This window comes from Piliocolobus tephrosceles, chromosome 1, assembly GCF_002776525.5.
Source record: "Piliocolobus tephrosceles isolate RC106 chromosome 1, ASM277652v3, whole genome shotgun sequence".
Classification (NCBI taxonomy): domain Eukaryota; kingdom Metazoa; phylum Chordata; class Mammalia; order Primates; family Cercopithecidae; genus Piliocolobus; species Piliocolobus tephrosceles.
Genome location: NC_045434.1, coordinates 216,041,156 through 216,068,415, shown reverse-complemented (window position 1 = coordinate 216,068,415; position 27,260 = coordinate 216,041,156). Strand labels below are relative to the sequence as shown.

General features: G+C 43.4%; 1 protein-coding gene across 3 annotated transcripts in view; it reads right to left on the bottom strand.

The window, feature by feature from the left end:
- The window catches only part of NPHP4 (nephrocystin 4), a 138,029-nt gene that overhangs the window by 51,675 nt on the left and 59,094 nt on the right, over window positions 1-27,260 (bottom strand). For all 3 annotated transcript variants that reach the window (XM_023215199.2, XM_023215200.2, XM_023215201.1), the window contains 2 exons: window positions 22,793-22,975; window positions 14,115-14,253 (listed from right to left, as the gene is read on the bottom strand). In XM_023215199.2, the coding sequence (XP_023070967.1) occupies window positions 14,115-14,253; window positions 22,793-22,975 (322 nt within the window). The remainder of the gene's footprint in view (window positions 1-14,114; window positions 14,254-22,792; window positions 22,976-27,260) is intronic.

Genomic DNA, 27,260 nt, shown 5'->3' with positions numbered 1-27,260 from the left:
CAAGAAGGGTTGCAACAAGCAGCTTCCTATCATCAGGCCGTGAAAATAAAGGAGAGTCCGTATCCAGCGGTACGCTAGACACTCAGAAGTCACACGGCAGACCCACCTGAACGGCCTTTATTCCTAACTGTCTGTAGCTAAAAACTCATTCTTCCTACGAGTTTGAAAACAGGAATCGGAAAATGAGCAAAACCTAAGCAGAGATCAAGGGACAACTGGATGATGAGTGAGCACAGGACTCTGTGTTGCAGGAGTCCAGATCGCAGGCAGCCCAGGAACAGGGGGGGTTCCATGACTCGCCAGAGTCCTGAGCTGGGGTCACCTCCAGGATCAGTTTCAGAAGCGTCACCTCCCTTATCAAAGCCTTGCTCTGACCCACGCTCCCACTAATTCTCCAGCAAAATGCACCCTTACCACCTGCACACAAACTTCCATTCCTTGGTTAGAGGGTGGCCAAAAAGCTCTTCCGTGGCCTTAGACTCTCCCCCACCACCATGTAATTGACTGAACCACCCTGACCCAGGGCAAGGGAGACGCTACCTGTGGGAGAGGATGTTCCAGACCAGCTAGCAGCACAGCAGGCACCACCGGGCAGGAATCTAACTCCACGTGTCCTGGGCAACACCACAATTACATGTTTGCAATGATCCCTTCTACATGGCTGTTTGCAAATCTATTAAGCAAACAAACCAAAATTCTGACACCACCAGAAGAAAGTTCAAAAGCAAAATATGGGTCAGGGAAATTCCAAGTTACAAAAAAATAAAGACTGGGTGCCCTCTAGCGGCTCAATGCAACTCTTCCATGGTAAAAGATGAATGAACCTTTGCTCCCTTGCAATGTTACAGAGAAAATAAAAAGGGATTATTCATAACCGAGAGCCAAAGTACCTCACTTAAAGTGACAGCCGCATATCATTAAGATCTCCAAAGGAACCATATAAGTTGGTGAAATACTGAAATATGAAAAGTTTCCATCATAAGTTAAACACTAGTGGATATTTAAAAGTCTCTTATACTGGGTTTTGAGAGGCAATATCTTCTGATGCTTGGAACCTGGGCTGAAGGTAATCATTTAATGTGACATGAATGCAGCCATAAATCCAAATTAAATAAACCCAGTGAAATCAGGGTCCATCCATGTAGATTTGCTGGTCCCCAAACAGCGACTGAGAAGTAGATTATGCTGCTACAGCTCATTTGCACCACCGTTCGACTCCTGGGCCTTCCAATAACCAAGGCATACTCCTCTCTGCCAAGGATATGACAGTAAATCTTCTGGTGAGGAACTCAAAGCATTGTTCCCAACAGCTCTGCATCTTAAGAAGTCAAGCTAGGCTGGGTGTGGTGGCTCATGCCTGTAATTCCAGCACCCAGGGGCCGAGGTGGGTGGATCACCTGAGGTCGGGAGTTCAAGAGCAGCCTGGCCAACATGGCGAAACCCCATCTCTACTAAAAGCACAGCAGGCTTCTAGAAGGAGGACAGGCTGCTTCTCACCCGTCTTTGTCCTTCTCAAACAAAAGAAAGAGTGGGAAAGAGTGGCAGGAACTACTCAAGTCTATGCATTCGCTGACGGCAAAATGCAAAGCTGGGATGGGGAGACCAGGAGCCCCAACCCAGGGGCAGCCATGATCTGCCAGTTTCACCCACCCTGAATCCATACTCTCTTCTGGTGGTTTTCCTTTAGGGAATCACCCTCCCAGCCCTTAACCATACAGTCAAGGGTGGGCCCAACCCCCGTACCAAGAAAGGTGTGTGACCAAGACCAACTGTCCCCACCCCCATCCCCATCAGGGGTTACACGGTAAAGACAGGAGGACTCCCACTGGAACAACTGACTCAGTCAGGGCCTTTCTGTTGGGATTCCTAGGTCCAGGATTACCTAGGAGCTCCTGGGCTCACCGTGTGGAGCAGCTCTACCTGGAAAGAAGCCAACAATGAAGAAAGGAGCTTAAAGGGGAGGGGTAGGGGCATGGGGGAGAGAGATGAACAGATGGAGTCTTAATGGCATCCTTTGAGTGCCGGGATCCAGCCATGCCTAACATCAGCTCTACCTCTAGGCTTTTCTGACACATGAGCCAATACATTCTCTTTTGTTGAAGCTATTTTGAGTCAGGTTTCTCTCCCTTGTATATTAAAGGGTTTTGGTTAATTCATTCACTCTACAAATATGTACTGAATGTTTTACTGTGGGCCAGGACTCATCAGGCAATGTACAGATGAATGAAACAGTTCCCACCATGAGCTGCTTCAATGATAGACTCTCCAGTGTGGAGCAAATAAATGCACCAACTATCCCCACCTCTTTACCTTCCAGGCATAAGATGAGTCAGTTCCCAGTCCCCTTGTGACTTGGGAGGCCACGTGGCTACTTCTAACCAGGGAGAAGGAAAAGAGACATGTGCCATTTCCGGGCCAGAGCAGTAACTAATGGTACAAGATCCGCCCAAGGCCTCCCTTTCCTGCTGGCGCAACCCAACAATATTCAAGACGGCGAACACCCTTTGGGACCAGGATGAACAGAGCCACCACCAACTGCAATGCGCACACAGCAAGGGTGAGAAATAAATCTTTTTATTTTAAGCTACCGAGATCTGGAGATTATTTGTTACCATAGCAAATTCGACTAATACCCTCTAAGAACAGTGGCAGGGAAGGAAGGAATCAGACAATACACAAGGATATAAAATAAAAGGTGATATCTGCAAAGGGCTGCGGGATGCTGAAAACAAAGCTCTGCCATGGACCAGAACCCTCTGCAGGGCTTTACAGATGAGTACAGGTTTCCATAAGAGAGGGCTAGGAAAGTTTAACACATGCCTTTTTATATGCGGGAATATTTAAAGACATATTCAAGTTGTAGGTAAAAAGGAAATAAAAATGGAACTCAACAATGTAGGAAACAACACTCCAAATCAAAACCTGTGAAATGGGGTAAAAGATGTACTTGGAAGAAAATTGCAGAATCTTAAATGATTTTATTACTAAACACAATGAGAAAATAAGCTAAGAATTCCACTTTTCCAAAGTGGGTGAAGTTAATAAAGATAAAATATAGAATTAAATTCAGATTAAAGAAAAATTAATAACTTAAAAACAAGAGAACCAATAAGTAAAAGTAACAGCTGATTCTTTGAAGAGACTAATGAAATATATAAACCTCTCATAAGCCTGACCGAAAAAGGAAGAGTCCTCCCAAGATAGAAAGCGAAGGAAGAAATCTAATCACAGGCGCATACTGAATGTTTAAATTAGTTACAAACTTTATCCAGCATCCTTGTAAATTAAAGGAAATTGGCCATTTGTTTTAGAGGATGTGTATCCCAAAAGTTAACACAAGATGAGGTAGAAAACATAAATAGATCAATAACCATGAAAAGAAATGTAATTGGTTGTCAAAAATCCCTTCAGTGGTTTCACAGAGTTTTATCAGACCTTCAAGAAACAGGTCTTGCCTTTTGTTTAAACTATTTTAAAGCCCAGAAAAAGATGGACAGCTTCCTCCTGATTATGACATGACAAGAAAAAGCTACAGATCAGGAGTCTGCAAACTATGGTCCACGGGGTGATTCGGCTCACAATCTGTGTGTATCAATAAAGTTTTATTAGAACACAGCCACGTTCATTCATTAACATATGACCTATATATACCAGCAGAGATGAGTAGCCGTGACGGAGACCATCTGGCCCACAAAGCCTAAAATATTTGCTATTTAGACTTTACAGAAAAAGTTTGCTGACCTCTTCTATAATTGGGCCTCCATTATAGAAACAGAAATCCCAAACACAAGTTAATCACATCAAGATGGACATAACTGTAAAAACTCCCCACAAGTCATTCTCTCTTTTTTAATACTTTTTTTGAACAGTTTTTTAGATTCTCAGCAGTACTGAGCAGAAGGTACAGAGTGTTCCCACAGTGCCCTGTCCCCACACACAGCTCCCCTCACTAACATCCCACAGCAGATAGCATGTGATTCTTCTTGCTACCTAATGTTTTGGTAGTTTGTTGTCTGTTTTTAAAGCTCCACTGGGACAGGAGCCTAACCAAGTACCTGGCACATCACAGACTCTCCACAAGTCTTTGCTGAATGGAGTGTGGGGTAGGAGAAAAGGAGAACCACCTGAACAAGCCCTATCTGAGTCAACATGCCCTAAAGTGCTTGCAGAATGGCTAATATAAAATGGTAGAAGCGTAGCCAACACTGAGCTTTCTGGGCCTACCCAGAATCTACTTTCCTGGATGCAGTCAGGACCAGCTGTGTTTGTTTGTCTGTTTGTGGGGTTTTTGTTTTTGTTTTTGTTTTTGTTTTTTAGAGACAAAGTCTGGCTCTGATGCCCAGGCCACAGTTCAGTGATGTGATCATAGCTCACTGCAGCCTCAAACTCCTGGGTTCAAGCAATCCTCCTGCCTCAGCCTCCCAAGTAGCTGAGACTACAGGCACATGCTACCACACCCAGCTACTGCACACATCTATCTATCTATCTATCTATCTACAGAGTCTCACTCTATCGCCCAGGCTGGAGTGCAGTGGTGCGATCTCGGCTCACTGCAACGCCTACCTCCCAGGTTCAAGAGATTCTCCTGCCTCAGCCTCCCGAGTAGCTGGGACTACAGGCACGTGCCACCACGTCCAGCTAATTTTTTGTATTTTCAGTAGAGATAGGGTTTCAACGTGTTAGCCAGGATGGTTTCAATCTCCTGACCTCGGTGATATACCCACCGCAGCCTCCCAAAGTGCTGGGATTACAGGCATGAGCCACTGTGCCCGGCCTTAAGTTTTTTGTAGAGTCAGGGTCTTACTATGTTGCCCAGGCTGCTCTCAAACTCTTGGCCTCAAGCCATCCTCCCACCTCAGCCTCCCAACGTGCTGGGATTATAGGTGTGAGCCACTGCGCCCATCCAGGGATAGCTGTTTTTACCCATCAAAGACTCTGGGATCCAGAGCAGCTCCGTGGAGATGTGCTGCAGCTGCTCCTGCCCTGGTGGCCCCCTTCCTCCGTAAGATTTTGGGCCAGTGTTAATTGAACCAGTAGTTGAAGGGGTACGTACATGTGGTCGCTTCCCTCAATGCTGCCAACCAGAAGAACCACAATGGCAGTGGCAGAGGGACAATGTTATTAATCACCCAGCAATCGCTGGGCATCTGCTCCATGCCAGGCAGGCCCGAGCACCTAGACGTATCTTTACTCATTTCATCCTCTCCACAATCCTTTGCTATCCTTTGCCCATTTTTCTTTTCTGTTGTTTATCTGCTTCTTATTGATTTGGAGGAGCTCTTTCTGTAATCTTTCTAATCTTCTCATCTTACTTCCTTCATTAATTTTTAATGGTCATACGTATTGCAAATATCTTTCGGTCTGAGGTCTGTCTTCTAACTTTGTTTACAGAGTCTTTTCTCACACAAAAGTTTTATATTTTAATGTAATCTTATTTCTCAATCTTCTCTTTTTGGTTTATGCTTTGTCTATCTTGCTTAAGAAGGCCTTCCTTGTAGGTCTCTAAGGACTTGCTTTATGAATCTGAGTGCTCCTGTATTGGGTGCATATATATTTAGGATAGTTAGCTCTTCTTGTTGAATTGATCCCTTTACCAATATGTAATGGCCTTCTTTGTCTCTTTTGATCTTTGCTGGTTTAAAGTCTGTTTTATCAGAGACTAGGATTGCAACCCCTGCTTTTTTTTTTGTTTTCCATTTGCTTGGTAGATCTTCCTCCATCCCTTTATTTTGAGGCTATGTGTGTCTCTACACATGAGATGGGTCATGCTACCTGACTTCAAACTATACTAAAAGGCTACAGTAACCAAAACAGCATAGTACTGGTACCAAAACAGAGATATAGACCAATGGAACAGAACACATCCCTCAGAAATAATACCACACATCTACAATCATCTGATCGATCTTTGACAAACCTGACAAAAACAAGAAACGGGGAAAGGATTTCCTATTTAACAAATGGTGCTAGGAAAACTGGCTAGTCATATATAGAAAGCTGAAACTGGATCCCTTCCTTACACAGTATAATAAAATTAATTCAAGAATGATTAAAGACTTAAATGTTAGACCAAAAACCATAAAACCCCTAAATGAAAACCTAGGCAATACCATTCAGGACATAGGCATGGGCAAGGACTTCATGTCTAAAACACCAAAAGCAATGGCAACAAAAGCCAAAATTGACAAATGGGATCTAATTAAACTAAAGAGCTTCTGCACAGCAAAAGAAACTACCATCATAGTGAACAGGCAACCTACAGAATGGGAGAAAATTTTTGCAATCTACCCATCTGACAAAGGGCTAATATCCAGAATCTACAAAGAACTTAAATTTACGAGAAAAAATCAAACAACCCCATCAAAAAGTGGGCAAAGGATATGAACAGACACTTCTCAAAAGAAGACATTTATGCAGCCAACAGACACATGAAAAAATGCTCATCATCACTGGCCGTCAGAGAAATGCAAATCAAAACCACAATGAGATACCATCTCACACCAGTTAGAATGGTGATCATTAAAAAGTCAGGAAACAGATGCTGGAGAGGATGTGGAGAAATAGGAACACTTTTACACTGTTGGTGGGACTATAAACTAGTTCAACCACTGTGGAAGACAGTGTGGCGATTCCTCAAGGATCTAGAACTAGAAATACCATTTGACCCAGCCATCCCATTACTGGGTATATAACCAAAGGATTATAAATCATGCTGCTATAAAGACACATGTACATGTATGTTTACTGCAGCACTATTCACAATAGCAAAAACTTTGAACCAACCCAAACGTCCATCAATGATAGACTGGATTAAGAAAATGTGGCACATATACACCATGGAATACTATGCAGCCATAAAAAAGGATGAGTTCATGTCCTTTGTAGGGACATGGATGAAGCTGGAAACCGTCATTCTCAGCAAACTATCGCAAGGACGGAAAACCAAACACCGCATGTTCTCACTCGTAGGTGGGAACTGAACAATGAGAACACTTAGACACAGGATGGGGAACATCACACACCGGGGCCTGTTGTGGGTTTGGGGGAGGGGGGAGGGGTAGCATTAGGAGATATACCTAGTGTAAATGACGAGTTGATGGGTGCAGCACACCAACATGGCACATGTATACATACGTAACAAACCTGCACGTTGTGCACATGTACCCTAGAACTTAAAGTATAATAATATAATAAAAATGGAACCATAAAAAGAAAAAAGAAGGTCTTCCTAACCCAAAGGCCATAAATATATTCTCCAATGTCTTTTTCTAAAATTTCTCAAGTTTGTTTTTCATACTTTAAGTATTTAATCCATCCCATTTTACAGCTGAGGAAACAGGGACAGGGACATTAAGTAACTGCTCTGATATTCAATTAGTAAATATGCATTCATAAGCAATATATGCAATTGTTTTGAAAGTTAAATGCTACCACATTGTTCATTTCCTTTCAGAACGTGTGTTCATTCAACATGCCTTTGTGAAAGTTTACCCACCATGATACGCATAGATCTATTATCATTCATTTAACTGATACACAGCATTTCCCTGTCCAAATAAGTCAGTTTTTCCATTCCCTGACTGGGAAGCCGGCAGACTGTTTTCAAATTTTAACTTAGAAGCTGCTGTGAAGCCGAGCCCACCCATGTCTCCTTGTACATATGAACTGGTAGTTCTCTTTAACAGGCGTCTGGAAATGGCATTTCTGAGTTGTAGAATATTAACTAAATATTATAAAATCACTCTTCAAAGTGGCTGTACATATCACATTCTTCCCACAGTGGTAAGAGTTCTGCTTTAACCACATCCTCATGAACCTTTGCACTATTAGACAGCTAGATTTCTCCAATATGAGGGGAATAAAATGGTTTCTCATTTTATTTTGCGTTTCTCAGATTACCAGTAATACTGAGCACTTTTTCATATGCTTATGGTTATTGGTTATTCCGGTTTCTTCTCTATAAATTCCCTCTTCATATGACGAAAACGTTAACGATTGCCCAGCAATTGCTGAGCATTGTCCATTTTTCTTTCCTGCTGTCTATTTCTTATTGATTTGGAGGACCGCTTTCTATAATCTATCTTCTTTCTAATCTCCTAATTCTAACATTTCTGAAGTTTTGGTTTTTAGGCCATCTGGAATTTATTATTGTACATGACATGAAATTAGGATTGAATTTTATATTTTCCATGTGGGCAAGGGATCACGCCACGCCATTTACTGACTGGTACTCCTTGCGCTAAGCAGAGTAACTGCTGTCACCCCAGAGATACTCATGTCCTAATCTCAGAACCTATAGCTGTGTTCAACGCCAAGGGACTAAGGTGCTCATCAGTTGACCTGAGATGGGGGGATGACCCCGGGTTATCCGGAAGCGTCCAATGTATTCACAACAGTCTTTGTAAGTGAAAGGCAGGGAGGCAGGAGGGTCAGGGTTGAGTGGGACTGGAAGGTGCTGCACGGCTGCCTTTGAAGATGGAAGAAGGAGCCAAGGGACACAGGCCGCCTCCAGCAGCTGGAAAACGCGAGGAAATGGGTTTTCCCCTGGAGCCTCCAGAAGGAGCACAGCCCCACTGAGCCCTCAATTTAAGACTGCAGAACCCACTTTGGACTTCTGACCTCCAGAATTTTAGGATAATAAGCTCCTGTTGCAATGTCACTAATTTGTTGTAGCAGCAATCAGAAACTAATATATTCCTTCTCTGCAAGTTGTCACATATCACGCTTTATATTTTGTCCCATTATCTATTTATCTCCCTCTGTATCAATGCTATACTTGTTCTAGAAATTAGAACATTACGGTAAGCCTGAAAACTAAGAAAGGTGAAGCCTCCCTCCCTCTTCAAAATTGCCTTGACTATTCCTGACTATGTATTTTTTTTAATTAAAAAATAACCCCAGCATTTTGGGAGGCTAAGGCGGGAGGACTGCTTGAGGCCAGGAGTTCAAGACCAGCCTGTACAACATAGCAAGACCTTATCTCTACAAAACAAAAAACTGAGCCAGGTATGGTGGCAATGCCTGTAGTCCCAGCTACTTGGGAGGCTGAGGCAGGTGGATTGCTTGAGCTCAGGAGTTCAAGGTTCCAGTAAGCTGTGATTATGTCATGCACTCCAGCCAAAGCAATGAAGTGAGAATTTATCTCTAAACACAAAACAAAACAAAAACCCTGGAATATATCCTAAAAGAAAATAAATGCAGCTCATGGGAGAAAGACACAGCAGGCGGAGAGCAAGAGCCAAGACTCAAAAGTCCGGAAAACAGCAGCATGGTGAGTGAATCACAAGTAGCACATGCAGCTAGGAAACACTTCCAAACCCCTGGCTGATCGGTCCTGGTGGGGATGATTTCAGCAGCCAAGAAACCATTAACAACAGTCCAGGACTTCTACTTCTGGCCAAGAAGAGTAACAGCGATCAGACTGACCCTCCCATCTAAAATACATTTTCTTTTAAACACAAAGTACGTAACACAGTGGTTTTCAAGACAGCGGACTTCAGGCAACAAAGGAGAGTGATCCCGAGGGCTGGGAAACAGAAGAGGGAAGGCCTACCCTGCCCCCAGCTTACTGTGTTCAGTGAGGTTGCCCCCGACAGGATGAGCAGCACACAGAGAGAACGCCAGCCATGCACAGAGGGTCCCATCCTAGCATTCAGTAGAGTGCAGATCAGGAAACTGCCTAAGGCCAAAAGAGAAAGAACCACCGGAGAGGATTACAGGGAACAGGGCCTGGTCTTCACAGGGCAGGCAGACATAGCGCTGCTCCCTCCAGCCATCTGGTAATCCTCATTCTTCATGGGACACCGGGCAGACCCCTCGGAGGGCACCTGTCATCTCAGTGAGAAATAATCAGCCCTAGACGAAATGCTGATCTGATCTCACCTAACAAATCTTTTAAGATTTTAAGCAAGACCCAAAAGGATCTAACAATTTTCAAAGCTTAAGAATATTTATCAGGGCCGGGTGCGGTGGCTTAAGCCTGTAATCCCAGCACTTTGGGAGGCCGAGTCGGGCAGATCACGAGGTCAGGAAATCGAGACCATCCTGGCTAACACGGTGAAACCCCGTCTCTACTAAAAAAACACAAAAAACTAGCCGGGCGAGGTGGCGGCGCCTGTAGTTCCAGCTACTCCGGAGGCTGAGGCAGGAGAATGGCGGGAACCTGGGAGGCGGAGCTTGCAGTGAGCTGAGATCCGGCCACTGCACTCCAGCCTGGGTGACACAGCGAGACTCCGTCTCAAAAAAAAAAAAAAAGAATATTTATCAGATACAAAAATATTAGTATCCAATATGAGAAAATTCTCAATATCTGGAGTCCATCAAAAGCTATCAGACATCCAAAGAGGCAGGAAAACAGAACCCAAACAGGAAAATCTATCAATCAAAACTGATCCTGAACTGACAAAGATATCAGAATTAGCAAACCAGGATATTAAAGTAGTTATAACTGTATTTCTTAAGTTCAAAAAGCCAGAGGAAACATTGAACATGTTAAGTCAACACACGGAAGATATAAAACAAGCCCAGACAGAACTTCTAGCAATTAAAACTATAATATCTGAGATGAAAGGTATACTGAATGGGATAAATGGCAGATCAAACACTCCGGAAGAAAAGAACTTGAAGTGAACTTGAAGATACAGCAATAGAAACTATCTAAAATGAAACACGCAGCGAAAGAAGGTTATAAATAAAAGTGAACAGAGTATCAGTGAGCTGTGCGACAACTTCTGGCAGCCTGATAAACTTGTAATTGGGGGCCTGAATGAGAGGACGAGAGAGAAAGAAGAAATATGTGAAGAAATAATGACCACAATTTTTCCAAATGTGATGAAAACTATAAATCTAGAGATCTAAGAAGCTCAAGGAACCCCGGCAAAAAAATCAGTTTAAGAAGCATTCTGGGCAAGCAGAGGCAGTGGCAGACTGGTTTTAAAATCTCCTCCAAATGCCTCATGAAATGAGGGCAACCAGGGAAGTAAAACCAAAGCCCACAGACGGCGTCCACGATTGATCCAGCCCAAAAGCCTGACAACAGGATCAGCCCATCAGAGTTTATAATTAATTTGATTAGAAGGTCTTCAAAACATAACTAGCTGCTCTTTTCCAGTGCCATAACTATATCTTTATTTACTTATTTATTTTTGAGACAAAGTCTCGCTCTTTGGCCCAGGCTGGAGTGCACTGGCGTAATCACAGCTCACTGCAGCCTCAATCTCCCGGGCTCAACCAATCCTCTTGCCTCAGCCTCTTGAGTAGCGGGGACTAAAGGTGCACACCACCGCGCATAGCTAATTTGTTTTATTTTTAGTAGAGATGGGGTCTTGCTATGTTGCCCAGGGTGGTCTTGAACTCCTGAGCTCAAGTGATCCTCCTGCCTCAGCCTTCTAAAGTGCTAGGATTACAGGCATGAGCCACCTTGCCTGGCCTGTATTGTAATTTAAACACATGAAAATTTCTTTCCAGAGAAGGTAGCCATATTTTTCCTGAAAGCTAGCTATACAGGTTCATTCTCTGTTCAGGCATTTCTACAGACATGGGCAAACTATGTTTATTATGTATTACTATTGTACTTCTAAGTAACTTAATCAAAAATCAGAGTACAGAGTAGATCCAAGGGTTCTGCATCCATGAATTCAACCAGCCTTGGACTGAAAACATTTTTTAAAAAATGGATGGTTGTATCTGCACTGAACACGTACAGACTCTTTTTTTCTTGTCATTATTCCCTAAACAGTACCACAACGATTTACATAGCATTTGCACTGTATTAGGTATTGTAAGTAGCCTAAAGATGATTTAAAGTACACGGGAGGATGTGCGTACATTACAGCAAATACCACCATTTTATATAAGGGACTTGAGCATCTGGAACCAGTCTCCCATGGATACTGAGAGATAACTCTAATCATGTTTACACTTAATTACAAAATATACCCAATTTATAATCTAAGGTCCTCTGTTTTTCATAACTATGTTTCTTAAAGGTTGATAGGTATTTTATTTTTAAAATATAACTATGTCAAAGAGTGTATGTCAAAGAAGGAAAGATACCAGATGTAAGCAAGGAATGGGTTGCTTTTTTTTTTTTTTTTTTTTGAGACGGAGTCTCACTCTGTTGCCCAGGCTGGAGTGCAGTGGCACAATCTCGACTCACTGTAAGCTCCGCCTCCCAGGTTCACGCCATTCTCCTGCCTCAGCCTCCCGAGTAGCTGGGACTACAGGCGCCCGCCACTACGCCCAGCTAATTTTTTGTATTTTTAGTAGAGACGGGGTTTCACTGTGTTAGCCAGGATGGTCTCGATCTCCTGACCTTGTGATCCGCCCACCTCAGCCTCCCAAAGTGCTGGGATTAGAGGCGTGCGCCACCACGCCCGGCCGGGAATGGGTTGCTTTAAACGACCCTTTATTATGACCCTCTGTTTAGTTTTTTGAAATTGTGTGTCCTATGCCTTGAATGCACTCAACTTTATCAAATGAAATTGGAAATTCATTCTAAACCGACTCTGACAGGAAAAGCCTGCATGCCACCCACCACCACAAGGGATTCTAGTATAAGGGATACTGTACATTTCAGTGCCGTTTATATAAGATGGGATTATTAATGTACACACTGGTGGTAAACAGAAATCTTGAGAACAAGCTGGTAGGCACAAAACTCAAACACTGAAAAAACAAAAACATTAAAACCATCAAATGCATCACCTCTCTGAAAACCAGGAAAATACTCAACGATGCAGTTTGTCCCAGAGAAATCAACTATTAAGTTTTGGTACCGGAATATTCTCAGATAGCTCAGAAAATTCCAAAAGACCATGTTCATTATGTATTACTATTGTACTTTTAAGTAACTTAAAAATCAGAGTACAGAGTAGATCCCTGGTTTCTCCATCTATGAATTCAACCAGACTTGGGCTGAAAACACTTTTTTTTTTAATGGATGGTTGTGTCTGCACTAAACACGTACAGACTCTTTTTTCTTGTCATTATTCCCTAAACAGTACAATTTACATAGCGTTTGCACCGTATCAGGTATCTCCGAAAGTCATCAACTTAATCAAATTCATCAACTTAGAAACACTTCCACCAACTGTTAAAATCAAATTCGACAAGACCATTTCCCATAAATTACAGTCTCAATCCACGAAGAAAACCCCTCCTGAGTGACAGAAGCACCAGCAGCTTCGCACCAGGACTCAGGGCCACAGCCGAGCACAGAAAGCAAGTCCTACCTCGACACCTGGGCGCCACCAGCTGGAGCCCAGAGGAGCACAAAGCTCCCTCCACAGGCTTGCACGTTTATTCATTCCCTATCTTGCCATCTGGAACAGGCAGAAAGAAGGAAGTCATCACCTGCGACTAGGGAGCCTAGAACTTTCAGTGGCGAGAACTCCAGACGCCTAGGGCCAAGGCCCCATACTCATTCAGGTGGACTACTCCAACACTCCCTCGTACCTTCCGCCCCTCACTTCACTACAGGTGGAATTCCCAACCAGGACATGGGTCTACACCCAGAGGCTCTGAGCACAGGGTACTGCCTCAGCAGAAGCAGCTAGGCTGACAGCCAACAAGAACTCTTTAACCTCCTAACCATGTGGACTTGCTGCCACCACAGGGCCAGGGCTCTACCTCTGCTGGCAGCCCCTGCTGCTTGCAGCCAATTGTGACTCCCTTTCTTAAAGCCACAGACTCAAATCACAGACTCCTAACTTTCAGGCAGGGCTTCAAGGTGAGTAGACAGAGGGCTACTTTAACAATGCAAACTCAAGGTGGCGGTCCTTGGCTCTCCATCACCCTCTACTTCTCGGGTCCCACATTTGCAGGGCACCCATGTGACGTGTCCTTTTACACGTTTAATTGGGGAGCTGTCAAGTAACTGAGCTGACTCTGGGCTGAAGCACAAGTAACAAGCTTCTGGGTCACACTTCATCACTGTCCAATTCTACACCTTGGTATTAAGCAAAAACCCAACTAACAGATTCAATTAAGGCAATCTATGGCGATTATCTTACAAATGTGATGATTACCGTACTGGACTAAGTATGTTTCCCCAGGAACAGATGGAAGTACTGCCTGCTGTGTGCCTGGCAAGTCAGCTCTCTGGAAACACTTACTGGAAGGGGACGTGGGTGGTTTCCTGGCAGGCTGCCGCTCCGCCTTGGGGCCGCTGACAGGCTCCGCGGGTGCATCCAGGTGTTCTTCTGAGCCGAACGAGAACTGGAACCGGACTGTACCCGACTCCACCTGCTTCACCTGCAACGGACCAAAACAGCAGTGATGGCCACTCCCTTCATCAGCACGCCTGTCAGAACCATCCCACCAGGAACAGCAGGCTCTGCCCTAAAATAAAGTCTATGTGAAATCAGAGGCTTCTGACACCACATGTTCTTAGATTATAATCAAGTAGTTTGAGCAAAAAGCAATTAGCGTGGCACTAAAAGCCCTGCAGACCACATGATCATGGAATGACCCTTACCCAAGCAGAAATCACAGTCTCTCTCTCGAGTTGTGAATGTTTACATTGACCTATGTGAAAATGACATCTTTATTCTGGCTATGGCTCTGTGGGTTTTGGCACACAAACACAGATTCACATAACCAGCACCACACTCAGGGTGCAGGCCAGCCCCATTCCCCCAGGGTGCTCCCTTGCCCTGCCCTTCTGCAGCCACACCGGGCTCCTGCCTAACCTGGGCAGTCTATGACTGCTTCCCCAGCACTGTCATTTAGTCTTTTCGAGAATGTCAAAAAAATGTCCGTCATGTGGAATCACGTAAAGTATAACTTTTGAGACCAGCTTCTTTCATTTAGTGTAAGACTGAGGAGATTCATCCAAGTTGTTGCATACACATCAAATGTTTCTTTTTTATTACTGAGTGATATTCTATTGTACGGATGCATCAGTTTATTTATCCATTCACTCGCAAACATTTGGGTTGTTTCTGGTTTGGGTGATTATAAAACATATGTGTTTGTGTGAGTGAATACAGGTTTCATTTCTCCAAGAGTAGGACTGCTGGGTCATATGATATATTTAATTTCATAAAACACTTCCGAACTTTATTTCTGGACTCTCTAGTCTGTTCCATTAATCTAATCCCTTCTGTGTGGTCTGATTCCTCCAACTTTACTGTCTGTTTTTGTTTTTTGTTTTTTTAACTATTTTGACTCTTCTAATTCCTTTACCTTTCCATATAAATTTCAGAATCTGCTTGTCTATAATTCCAAAAAAATCCTGCTGGGATTTTGACTGAAAACTGCATAAAATCTCTAGATCAATCTTGGGCAGAACTGACAGCTTTACTATGTTGAGTTTTCCAAGACATACACATGTTACATCTCTCCAATTATTTAGGTCTTCTTTGATTTCACCTAAGAATAACCACAGTGACAACTAGCAAAAGGACAGTTTTATTGTTTTCAGCATACAGATCCCGTATCTATTCTGCCAGATTTCATGGAGGGCAGGTTTTGTAAATAATACTGTTTCTGCATTTTGCTTTCAATTTTTCAGTGCTAGTATATAGAAATAGGATTGATTTTTCATGTTGACTTCCTGTGTTATCCTGCAACCTCACTAAACCCACTTACTCATTCCAAAAGGACTTTTTTGTAGATTCCTCAGAATCTTTGACATGGACAATCATGTTTTCTGCAAATAAGGACAGTTTTGTTTCTTCCTTCTAATGTGTATGTCTTTTGTTTTCTTGACTTACAGCACTGACTACAACTTCCAATGCAATACTGAACATGACGTTGAATGCTAACAGTGGACATCCTTTACTTGTTCCATACTTAATCATCAACATTAAGTATGATGTTAGCTAAAGAGTTTTTGTAGACACCATTCATCATGCTGAGGAAGTTTTCTTGTATTACTAATTTGCTCAGTTTTTATCATCAACTGATGCTGAATATTGTCGAACGTTTTTTCAATATCAATTGCCAGGATCATATAGTTTTCCTTCTTTAAGCTGTTACTATAATGAATTACATTTATTGATTTCCAAATAGAAAACAGACTTGCATTCTTGGGATAAAGCTCCACTTGGTTATAGTGTATTATTCTTTTTGCGTATCCCTGGACTCAATCTGCTAATATTTTGTTATTTTGCACCTATGTTTATGAAGGATATGGGTCCACAGTTCTGTTTTCTTATTACTATCTTTTTCTGGTTTTGATATCAGGGTAATGCTGGCTTCATTTCATAAGTTGGGAATTGCTCCCATCTTTTCTGTTTTCTGAAACAGATTGTATAAAAGCGGCATTATTTCTTCTTCACATGTTTAGTAGAATTCATAGTGAATAGGCCTGAATATCCCTTTTTCAAAAGTTTTTAAACTATGAATTCAATTTATATATTAGTTATAGGACTACTCAAGTCATCTACTTCATCTTGGCTGAGTTTTGGCAGTGTGGCGTTTAATATTCATTCATCCATTTGACCTAAATTGTCAAATTTATGTGCAGAGAATTGTTCGTAGTATTCCCTTATCCTTTTAAACACCTGTGAGTCTGTACTGATATTCCTTCTTTCATTCCTAATATTAGTAATTCGTGTCCTCCCTTCTTTCTTTTTCAGTCTTGCTAGAAGTTCATCAATTTTCCTGCCATTTTCAAACAGGTTTTTGTTTCATTGGGTTTTTGCTATTTTTAAATTTTTAATCTATTATTTTTGTTTTCAATCTCATTGGTTTCTGCTGTTATTGACTTCTGAATTGCTTTGGGTTTATTTCAATCTTCTTTTTCTAGTTTCTAAAGACAAAGATTAGATCGCTGAATTAAGATCATTTTTCTGTTCTAATATAAGCCCCTAACGCTAAGCATATTTGAGCTGCATCCTACAAACTTTGATATGCTGTATTTCCATATTTGTTAAGTTCACAATATCTTCTATTTTCCCTGGAGGCTTACTCTTTAATTTATGGATTTTTTACATATTGTTTAATTTCCAAATGGTTGAAAATTTTTATTATCTTTGTTATTGATTTCTAGTTCAATTCCATTATAATCTGAGAATACATCTTGTATAATCTCAACTCTCTTAAAACTGAGGTTTGTTTTATGACCAAGGATATTGTCTATCTTGATGAATGCTCTATGTGCACTTGTAAACAGCGTGTATCCTGCTGTTGTTGGGGAGAGTGCTCCATCACTATCATTCCGATCCAGTTGGTCAATGGTGATGTTCAGTCCTTCCGTATCATTGCTGATTGTCTAGCTAGTTGTTCTCTGTTTACTTAGGATGTTGAAGTCTCTATAATTGTGGATTTGTCCATTTCTCCTTTCAGTTCAATCAGTTTTTGCTTCATGTATTTTGAAGCTCTATGTTAGATGCAAGCAATTTTAGAATTGTTATGTCTTGGCAACTAACCCTTTTATCATGTGTACTCTCTCTTAATTCCTGGAAATTTCCTCTATTCTGAAGTCTAGTTTGTCTGATAGTGTCTGATAGTAATATAGCCATTCCAGTTTTCTTGAATTAGTGTTTGAACAGAATATTTTCCATTCTTTTAATTTACATTATATTTATTTAAAGTATTTCTTAGAGACAATATATAGTTGGGCTTTGTCTTTCATTAAGCCTGATGGTATCTTTTAAACTGGTGTGTTTATACTATTTACACGTAATGTAATTACAGGCATACCTCAAAGATACTGCAAGTTCAGTTCCAAACCACTACAATAAAGCGCGTCACTTGAATTGTTTGGTTTCCCAGTAGATTTTAAAGTTATATTTACACTATACTGTAGTCAGTAAGTGTGTAATAGCATTATGTCTAAAAAAAAAAAAGTACTGTACCTACCTTAATTTAAAAATACTTTATTGCTGGCCGGGTGCAGTGACTCACGTCTGCAGTCCCAGCACTTTGAGAGGCACACAGATCACCTAAGGTCAGGAGTTCAAGACCAGCCTGGCCAACATGATGAAACTCCATCTCTACTAAAAATATAAAAATTAGCCGGGTGTGGTGGCAGGCACCTGTAATCCCAGCTACTTGGGAGGCTGAGCCAGAAGAATCGCTTGAACCCGGGAGACGGAGATTGCAGTAAGCTGAGACTGCGCCACTTCACTCCAGCCTGGGTTACAGAGTAGGACTTAAAAAAAAAAAAAAAAAAAAGCCACTTTCTTGCTAAAAAATGCTAACCATTGTGCCATTATAGGTATGATGATTCATGCCTATAATCCCAACACTCTGGGAGACCAAGGTGGAAGGATCCCTTGAACCCAGAAGCTCAAGATCATCCTGGGCAACACAGCAAGACCTCAACTCTACAAAAATTAAAACATTAGCCAGGCATGGTGGCACATGCCTGTAGTCCTAGCTACTCAGGATGCTGAGGTATGAGGATCGCTTGAGCCTAGGAGTTCAAGGCTGCAGTGAACTATGATCGTGCCACTGCACTCCAGCCAGGGCAACAGGGTAAGACCTAGTCTCAAAAAAAAAAAAACCACTAAGGATCATCTGAGCCTTCCAGAGCATTGTAATCTTTTTGCTGGTGGAGGGTTGTGCCTTGATATTGATGGCTGCTGCCTAATCAGAGTAGTGGTTGCTGAAGGCTGGGGTGGCTGCAGCACTTTCATAAAATAAGACAACAATAAAAGTGTGCTCCATCAATTGACTTTTCATGTCATAAAAGAGTTCCCTGTATCATGTGATGCTATTTGACAGCATTTTACCTTAGGCATAACTTTCAAAATCATAGTCAATCTTCTCAAACCTTGCCATTGCTTTATCAACTAAGTTTAGGTAATATTCTAAATATTACATCTATGTACCTTTAAAATCTCTCCAAACACTGTGTTCAGTTTTGTTTTGGTTTGGTTTTGAGACAGAGTCTTGCTCTGTTGCCCAGGCTGGAGTGCAATGACGCAATCTCAGCTCACTGCAACCTCTGCCTCCCAGGTTCAAGTGATTCTCTTGCCTCAGCCTCCTGAGTAGCTGGGATTACAGGCATGTGCCACCACATCTGGCTAATTTCAGTACTTTTAGTAGAGACGGGGTTTCACCATGTTGGCCAGGCTGGTCTTAAACTCCTGACCTCAGGTGATCCGCCCACCTCAGCCTCCCAAAGTGCTGGGATTACAGGCGTGAGCCACCGCGCCCAGCCACAGTGTTATAATTTTTGCTTCAACCATCCAACATATTTTAAAGAAGAGAAGAACATTATATTTACCATTTCTGTTGTTTTTTCTTCATTCTTGATGTTAAAAATTTCTATCTGGTATCATTTCCCCTCTGTCCGAAGATTCTTTTAGCAAATTACCTGCTACCAATGAATGCTCTAACTTTCAGTTCATCTGAGAATGTCCTCGTTTCACACCTTTGTTCTGTTTTTTTTGTTGTTGTTTTTTGTTTGTTTGTTTTACTGGACATAGAATTCTGAGTTCCAAGGTCTTTCTGTTAGTACTTTTAAAATGTCCCACTTTCCTTCTGGTCAGAGTGGTTTCTGATGAGGAATCCACAGTCACTCAAATTATTATTTCTCTGTAATGCGTCATTTTTCTATAGCTGTTTTTAAGAATCTTCTTCGTCTTTAGTTTTCAGCAGTTTGCATAGGATTTATCCGAGTGTAATTTCCTCACATTTATTTCTGGGGTTCACTGAACTTGGATCTGCAGATTTATGTCTTTTGCCAAATTGGGGAAGTTTTCAGCCAATATTTTTTCAAGTACTTTTTTCTATACCCTAGTCTCCTCTACCAGGACTGGGTGCTAGCCTTTTTGGTAGGCACATGCAGGCCAACGCTGAGGCTTTGCCCCTTGTCTTCCAATCATTTTCTTCTCTATTGCTCAGGGTGAATAAATTTCTATTGGTTTATCTTCAAGTTCACTAACTCTTTTGCCATCTCCATTCTGCTGTTAGGCCATCTAGTAGTTTTTTATTTTGGTTATTTTGTTTTTCAGTTCTAAAATTTTCATGTGATTGTTCTTTATGTCTTCCATCTCTTTACTGAGACAGCCTACTTTCCCATTTATTTCCAGAGTGTTTGCTCTTTTTTACTAGAGCATCTTTATTATGGCTGATTTAAATTCTCTGTCTGATAATGCTAACATTTGGGCCATCTCAGTATTGGTGTCTGTTAAATGTCTTTTCTCTACAAGCTGTATTTTCCAGGTTCTTTGTATGACAATTAATTTTAGAGCATGTCATAGACACTTTGAACATGAGATTATAGAGTCTCATTTAAATCCTGTGAAGAATGCTGGTATTTTTATTTAGGTAGGATTGACCCAGTTGAGTTCAGGACACAGTTTCTGACCAACATCCTGTAAGCTGTGGTTTCAATGTCAGTTTCATTTTCAAAACCTGTGCAGTTCTTCAGATCTCTCCTGCATGTGGCTCCACCCAGCAGGCAGCTCTGGGACTGGGAAGTAGTCAACCCCACAGTCTCAAAGTCTTTGGTATGCCATTCAGGGTCAGACCCACACATGTGCAGCTTCCGGGTGAACCCAGGGTTTTGTAAACAACCTTACAGGGCCCTTCCCCAGTGATCTCGCTAGTATCTTCCCGGAAGAGCCCCCTTTTCAATCCTCCAAGCAGCTCTGCTGCCCCCTGAACAGTGCCTGAATCCAAGGCCAAGCAGTAGGAAGATAGAGTGCTTTAAAGATGGACAGAAATGTATAAAGGAGCTAAAATTTTCATCTGTCATTATGAGAATTCAATATATAATGTCTAAAATTGTAAATTAAGAAATAGCAGCAGAAGCCTATTATTTAGAAAACAAAGGTAAAGACCATAAGTCATAGCTAAGAGTTGAAAGTGGCTGCCTTTGGAGATATCAATTTAAAAAAAAGAGGGAGACAATTATTTGCTCAAGGGAAAAGGGCAGGAGTTAAGAAAGTAAATAATCATGATGATACATGACTTCATTTCATAGTAAATAACGGTGAAATAAGCACAGCAACATAAACTAAAATCTGCTACCCCAAAGTTATAGGCTTTGAATTCTATTTATATTTTTCTTTGATTAACATCTGCCACTCCTACTCATGGGATCAGGGATGTTTTTTCTTAGAGTATATGTAGGTACTCAATAAAAGTTCACTGAGTGATGAACGACTGAATGAGATGAAGAGGCTGGTGCAGTGGCAGAGATAGGCACACCTAGGTTTCCAACTGACCTGACTTGAGAGGGGCTGGCACAGCTATGCAGGAAATACAGGCAGAAGCAGAGGAGTGCCTTCGCAGGGCAGGAAAGTGAGTCTAGTTTGTGACCAAGGTTAGTTCACTGCTTTGGTTAATTATATCACTTTAGAGTAGTGGCCCTCAACCAGGGGCAATTTTACCCCCCAGGAAACATCTGGCACTGTCTGTGGACTTTCAGGGCTCTCACAACTGGGGGGATGCTACTGGCACCCAGGGAACAGAGGCCGGGAATGCTGCTCAGCATCCTCTAGTGCAGAGGACGGCGTCACACCAAGAATTATCTGGCCCAAATGTCAACAGAGCTGAGGTCAGAAACTCCTGATTTGGAAGTGGTCTCCTGGTGGAAAATGGCAGAACTTGATACATTTGCATCCTTAAGATAGTAAACCTTCAAAACATTCATGCCCCAATATAGTTTAAAGGCTTAAAAATTAAGGGCAATATGGTGGCATGATAGACCTAAAAGTGAACAGAAGAAATATTTATTTGTATACCTATCCAGCGGGGAGGAGAGGGGAGGGAAGAGAAGAGAGGAGACAAGGAGAGACGGGAGGACACGGGAGTGGCGGGCAGGGGAAGACGGTAATGGCTTCAGGATTTCTAACAGCAATTTTATAATAAGGGCTCAAACCAAACCATGTAGGAGTGCAGCAAAATATGGTCCCATCAGGAGACACATTCCTTATAGGAAGAAAAGCTGCACAATCAGCTGTTCTCTTATTCAGGTCCCCCAAGCATTATCCAAATCATCAATAACAACACTGAACACATTATCTGTCACTGGAGTCAGCACAGAGGTGACAAACTGAAATAACATGCAGAGTCCTTTTACCTTAGAAAAATGAGGCACCTGAGTACTAAAAAGCTCCTGCTTGCACTGCTGAAATGGACATGTTTTAGAATGTGAGGGAAGACCAAACAGTGCACCCAAGCAGAAACTCTGCCACAGCTCGGAGAGCCCAATGGACTCCAGCATCTGCCAGAGCAGGGCCTCGCACTGTGTCTGTGGTGCCCTGGGTCACCACTAACCATCCTCCACCACCACCACTGGGGCCAAGGAGACTGGGGATGAGACCCCCACACACACTTCAACCCACTCTGCTCTACTCTTTTTTGCCTTCTTAATTGGGGTGCCGAGAACATTTCATTTCAGAATTTTTTTAAAAAACCTGAGAATCTCTGCTGTGGTCCTACCCCTTTGTACACAACCGAGGTGCAACAAGCACTAGTGATTAAGTCACAAAGATAAGCCAGGGCTAGAAACCAGAACTGGCTCCCACCACAGCACTCATCCATCAAAAAACCTACTGGCAAAGACCACACAAGGCCCCAGCTCCTGTGCTCCAAATGCGCATGCCACAGAGGTGAATCTCGCTGCAAAGTGTGTACACATCAGCTGGAGGTTCACCAAGTCATCCCAGGAAATCAGTATGTGAACAGGGAGAAAACCCAGGGTAAAACTGGTCTTATGAGGTTTACATAAAAACGTCACACTAATCTTTCTAAAGGCATACCCACGACATGAAAAAAATTCTGTAAATGAAACATCTGCAAAGATATTTGTGAACTTTTGCTTTTGAAAATGAATGAACTTGCTAGAAGCTCACCAGAGATGCATAAGAAAGACCTAATGATTTACCTCTTCAGAGCTCATGCTGGCTGAGGGTACCTTGTAGACCAGACAGTGCGAGGGGTTGGGCTGGATACCGCCCTGCAGAGGCAGAGTCACCCTTCCAGAATCGGCTTCCAGCAAGGGGTTCCAAACAGCCCAGCGGACCATGTGCATGCACGCCAGGTTGGACAGAGAGGTGACCGAAGCTGCCTAGAATTAAAACAAAGCACATCGGTGTATGAGTTATCACAGAAGCCACCTGGAGAGGGGAAATCAACAGTGTTTTCACGTGTAAAATTCAACTAGAGCTCAGCGTAGCAAGGGGCAGGGATCGTCAGTTGCATTTTATAAAGGAACTGGGGCAGCAGGAGGACGTGGCATCCACAGTCAGACAGCAGGACGCAGATAGTCTTCAGTTACGTGACCCCACCAACCCAACCAGGACTCCTGCCCACCCATGAGTCTCCTTTTCTGGCCCAAGGTAGTGATGGCTTCCCCCTTAGAGAACACCAGCGTTTTATGACCCCCTGTTCCCATAAGGATCTTTCCATAGGTTTGTAAACACTCTGCACCTTGCCAACAACAACTCAAATCCATCAGGAAAATACTAAGAACAGCACTTTGAATTCCCCATCAGAAACTTGATAAAATAATGAAGAACGCACATGTATATTCAATTCAGCGTTATTAGCACACATTTTCTCCACAAAGCTCCAGCTTCCATAGAACATTTCATATCTGTAGCTTTCATGAAATTGGGAAATCGATCGGGTCAAATTCCAGGCATTGTTCCTTCTTTCTCCTTCTCCATGGCTGGCCAAATGGAAGGAATGAGGACACTATGAAAACCCTTGGGTTACAACCACATTAAAGTCATTTTCACAAACATGGTTTCAGGGCTTGACTGAGTAAAGAGTTTTAAAATTACCAATTTTCATCCATTTACTTAAAAAGAAGTAGGACTGAAACTGAACTGGTCTTTTTTCAGACCCCAAAGTCCAGCAGAGCCACCTTGTCGAAGAGGACTCCAGAGCTGCTCGGCTCTGACCAAGGCCCTGCCGGCAGATCCTGCAGGCCCCCCTGGTAGGTGGAGCATACTTAAGTCACCAGGAAGGCCGATCAGCCAGAGGCCCATGTGGTACAGGCAACAGCGGGTCCAACCAGGAGCCCCAGTTACAGCTCTTTCCACTCCTAAGATCACAGCTGCACTGACCAGTGAGTACTGCGGAGCGCTGCCTCGACGAGAGCCACTGGAACAGCCCAGAGGAAGGAGGGGCAGCCGTCTACTTCCACCTGGGACTTCCAGCCTCAGTGTCCCATGCACAGGAGAAATAGTCCCCAAGCAGGAGGTGGTGACTGGACCATGAGCACAATGCTCCACCTCCTACAGGGTTCCACTTCCTACAGTGCTCCACCTCCTGACCTCCTACAGTGCTCCACCTCCTACCGTGCTCCACCTCATACCGTGCTCCACCTCCTAATCTCCTACAGTGCTCCACCTCCTACCGTGCTCCACCTAACTTCCTACAGTGCTCCACCTCCTACCTTGCTCCACCTCCTACAGTGCTCCACATCCTACAGTGCTCCACCTCCTAATCTCCTATAGTGCTCTACCTCCTACAATGCTCCACCTCCTACAGTGCTCCACCTCCTACAGTGCTCCACCTCCTCACCTCCTAACCTCCTACAGTGCTCCATCTCCTAACCTACAGTGCTCTACCTCCTACAATGCTCCACCTCCTACAGTGCTCCACTTCCTACGGCTTCCCCCTGGCCCTGGCTAACAGAGACAGCTGCACCCTTCGGGGGTGATGAAAGTAAAATGGGGTGGCTCCCCACTGCTCCCAGTCCTGGGTTTGGCTAAGGCAGCCAAGGGCATCCCTCTTAACAATGCTGCCTGAGGGCATGAACCCAGGCAGCATCGCAAACACAGCCATGGTCACAGTGAAGGGGTGGCCTGGAAGGAGGACACGTCCCACTCTTGGTAATGAATGGACGCCTAGAATGGGTAGAGCACAGCATCCACCAGGAACAGAGACGCCCAGGGGATCCGCGAATTTGCGCTGCCCCAAGAGCCAAAGAGGACGCAAGACTCCAGCGGTGGTGGCCAGGAATCCTAAGGGATTTTGCTTAATTGGCTGGACATGCCAGTAGGGAACAGCCACACCAGTGTCACTGCCCAGACTGCAGTCAGGTCCCACACAGATCCCCACATGTATGTGTGCACACAAGGCCTCTGAAATCCAGACACAGACGGCCCCGTGGTCTATACTGGGCTAAACCACAGTCAAGTTCATACACAGGCAGATTTGAATACAAAAATGAAAACAGTTCTTGTTTCTCCCAAGTCAGCCTATTCCAGACTGTTCCTGCCAGATGATATCTCGTCCTGTTATATCCTAAAAATTCAGAATCTGCATCTTGTTTTGCATTAATCTCTTTTCCCATCATAATTGGACCTCAAACCATCCACTTCTGCAGAGCCCTTTGCTGCAGCTAAATTCTAGATCGTGGGCCAGGATACTGCCACGTTCATGCCCCTGTCACAGGGTGAGCAGGGATTTAGGTGGTCCCTGGCAATTCAATGAGAAAACACCCACACCATGGAGAGGACACAGAAAGAATCAGAAAAGTAAGAAATGGAAGCATATGACTCTAAGCCACACTTTCAACATTTGCCAAATACAAAAACGTCTTCCTGTTCCCCATCCAGTTAGCTGACGACAGATCATAAAACAGTGCTGAGCAACTACAGCATACCAATGACATGGTGATTCTAACTCCACTGCTTTTTAAAAATCAAATTTACAGCCAGGCGCAGTGGTTCACGCCTGTAATCCCAGCACTTTGGCAGGCCAAGGCAGATGCATCACCTGAGGTCAGGAGTTCAAGACCACCCTGGCCGACATGGGGAAATCCCATCTCAACTAAAAATACAAAAATCAGCTGGGCATGGTGGCCGGCACCTGTAATCCCAGCTACTCAGGAGGCTGAGGCAGGAGAATCGCTTGAACCTAGAAGGTGAAGGTTGCAGGGAGCCGAGATCACACCACCACACTCCAGCCTGGGTGATAGTGAGACTCAGTCTCAACAACAACAAAAAAAATCAAATTACTGTAAATGTATTAGGAAAACTTGTCACTATAAGGATTCAACAATGTCCAGACTATTTTTGTAAACAGTTATCATCATAAAATGCAGAAGTTTATTATTACAGGATCAAAAACAAAATAAAGTAAAATAGGTAGCCACATTTTCATGCTATCTATACAACGTCTGATTTTCAACTTAGGTGATTCCAATATCTAATTTTCCAATTTCATAGTTCTTTTTGGTTCTCCATCAATAGATGATCTCCTCTGTGCAAAGTATCTGTCAGTTACATAAACATCCGTTTTTCCTTAACAGCTTTAATAACAACAACAAAAAATGCGTGGAGAGAGTTATTGATCACTCTTTCTGAGACCTCAACAGGCTAATGGGGGCCTGGTGGGAAGCCAGTTGCCACGTATTTGCCCACACTTGCTCACTGCCAGCCCACAGAGGGACCCGCAGACAGGAACTGCCCGAAAACCGTCTGGCTCTGCAGAGAAGGCCAAGCGCACAAGCAGAGCGAGAGTGACTCTAACACGCTCCTACTGTCAGTGGATTCTAGTGCTTGAGATGACATCAGCTACTTCATCATTTCTTTTCCTGCCCAACTCGGGTCTGAATTCACACAAACTGAAAAGAAAAAAAAAAGCCCCAAATATACCGAATTGCTCCCATTTAGACTTTTTAAGTATAACAGCACAAAATACACAAGTACAAATACACCAAAGACACAATACACAATACACAAAAGACAAATGAGGAATACACTTGGATTATGAGTCAGGTTTTGTCGTGGAACAGAAGTGACACACACCTGCACTTACCACGCAAAGCCGCTCACAGAAAACAGGCCCTTGGCCTTTGGAAATGCTACAAACCAGAGTCCCTGTGGTGGGCTCCATGTGTCCTCCAAAAAGATGCTCTCAGCCTAATCCCCGGAACCTGTAGCTGTGGCTTTATTGGAAACAAGGGTCTCTGCGGATGTGATTAGTTACAGTGTTACGGGATGAGATCATCCTTCATTATCTAGACTGGCCCTAACTCCAATGGCAAGCATCCCTGTAGGAGCAGGGGAGAGACAGACCAGACACAGAGGCGGACACAGAGGGAGACACAGAGAAGAGGCCACATGACGAGGGGGCAGAGAATGGAGTGATGTGGCCACAAGCCAAGGACAGCTAGGAGCCCCAAAACCCACAAGAGGCAGGGAGGCCCCATCCCCCAGAACCTCCTGAGGAACTCAGTCCTGCCACACCTGCGGTTTCCTCGGAAGGAGCTCGGCCTGCCACACGTGGGCTTTGCCTGAGGATGAGCTCGGCCTGCCACACCTGGGCTTTGCCTGAGGGAGACCTTGACCCTGCCACACCTGGGGTTTCCTGAGGAGGACCTCGGCCCTGCCACA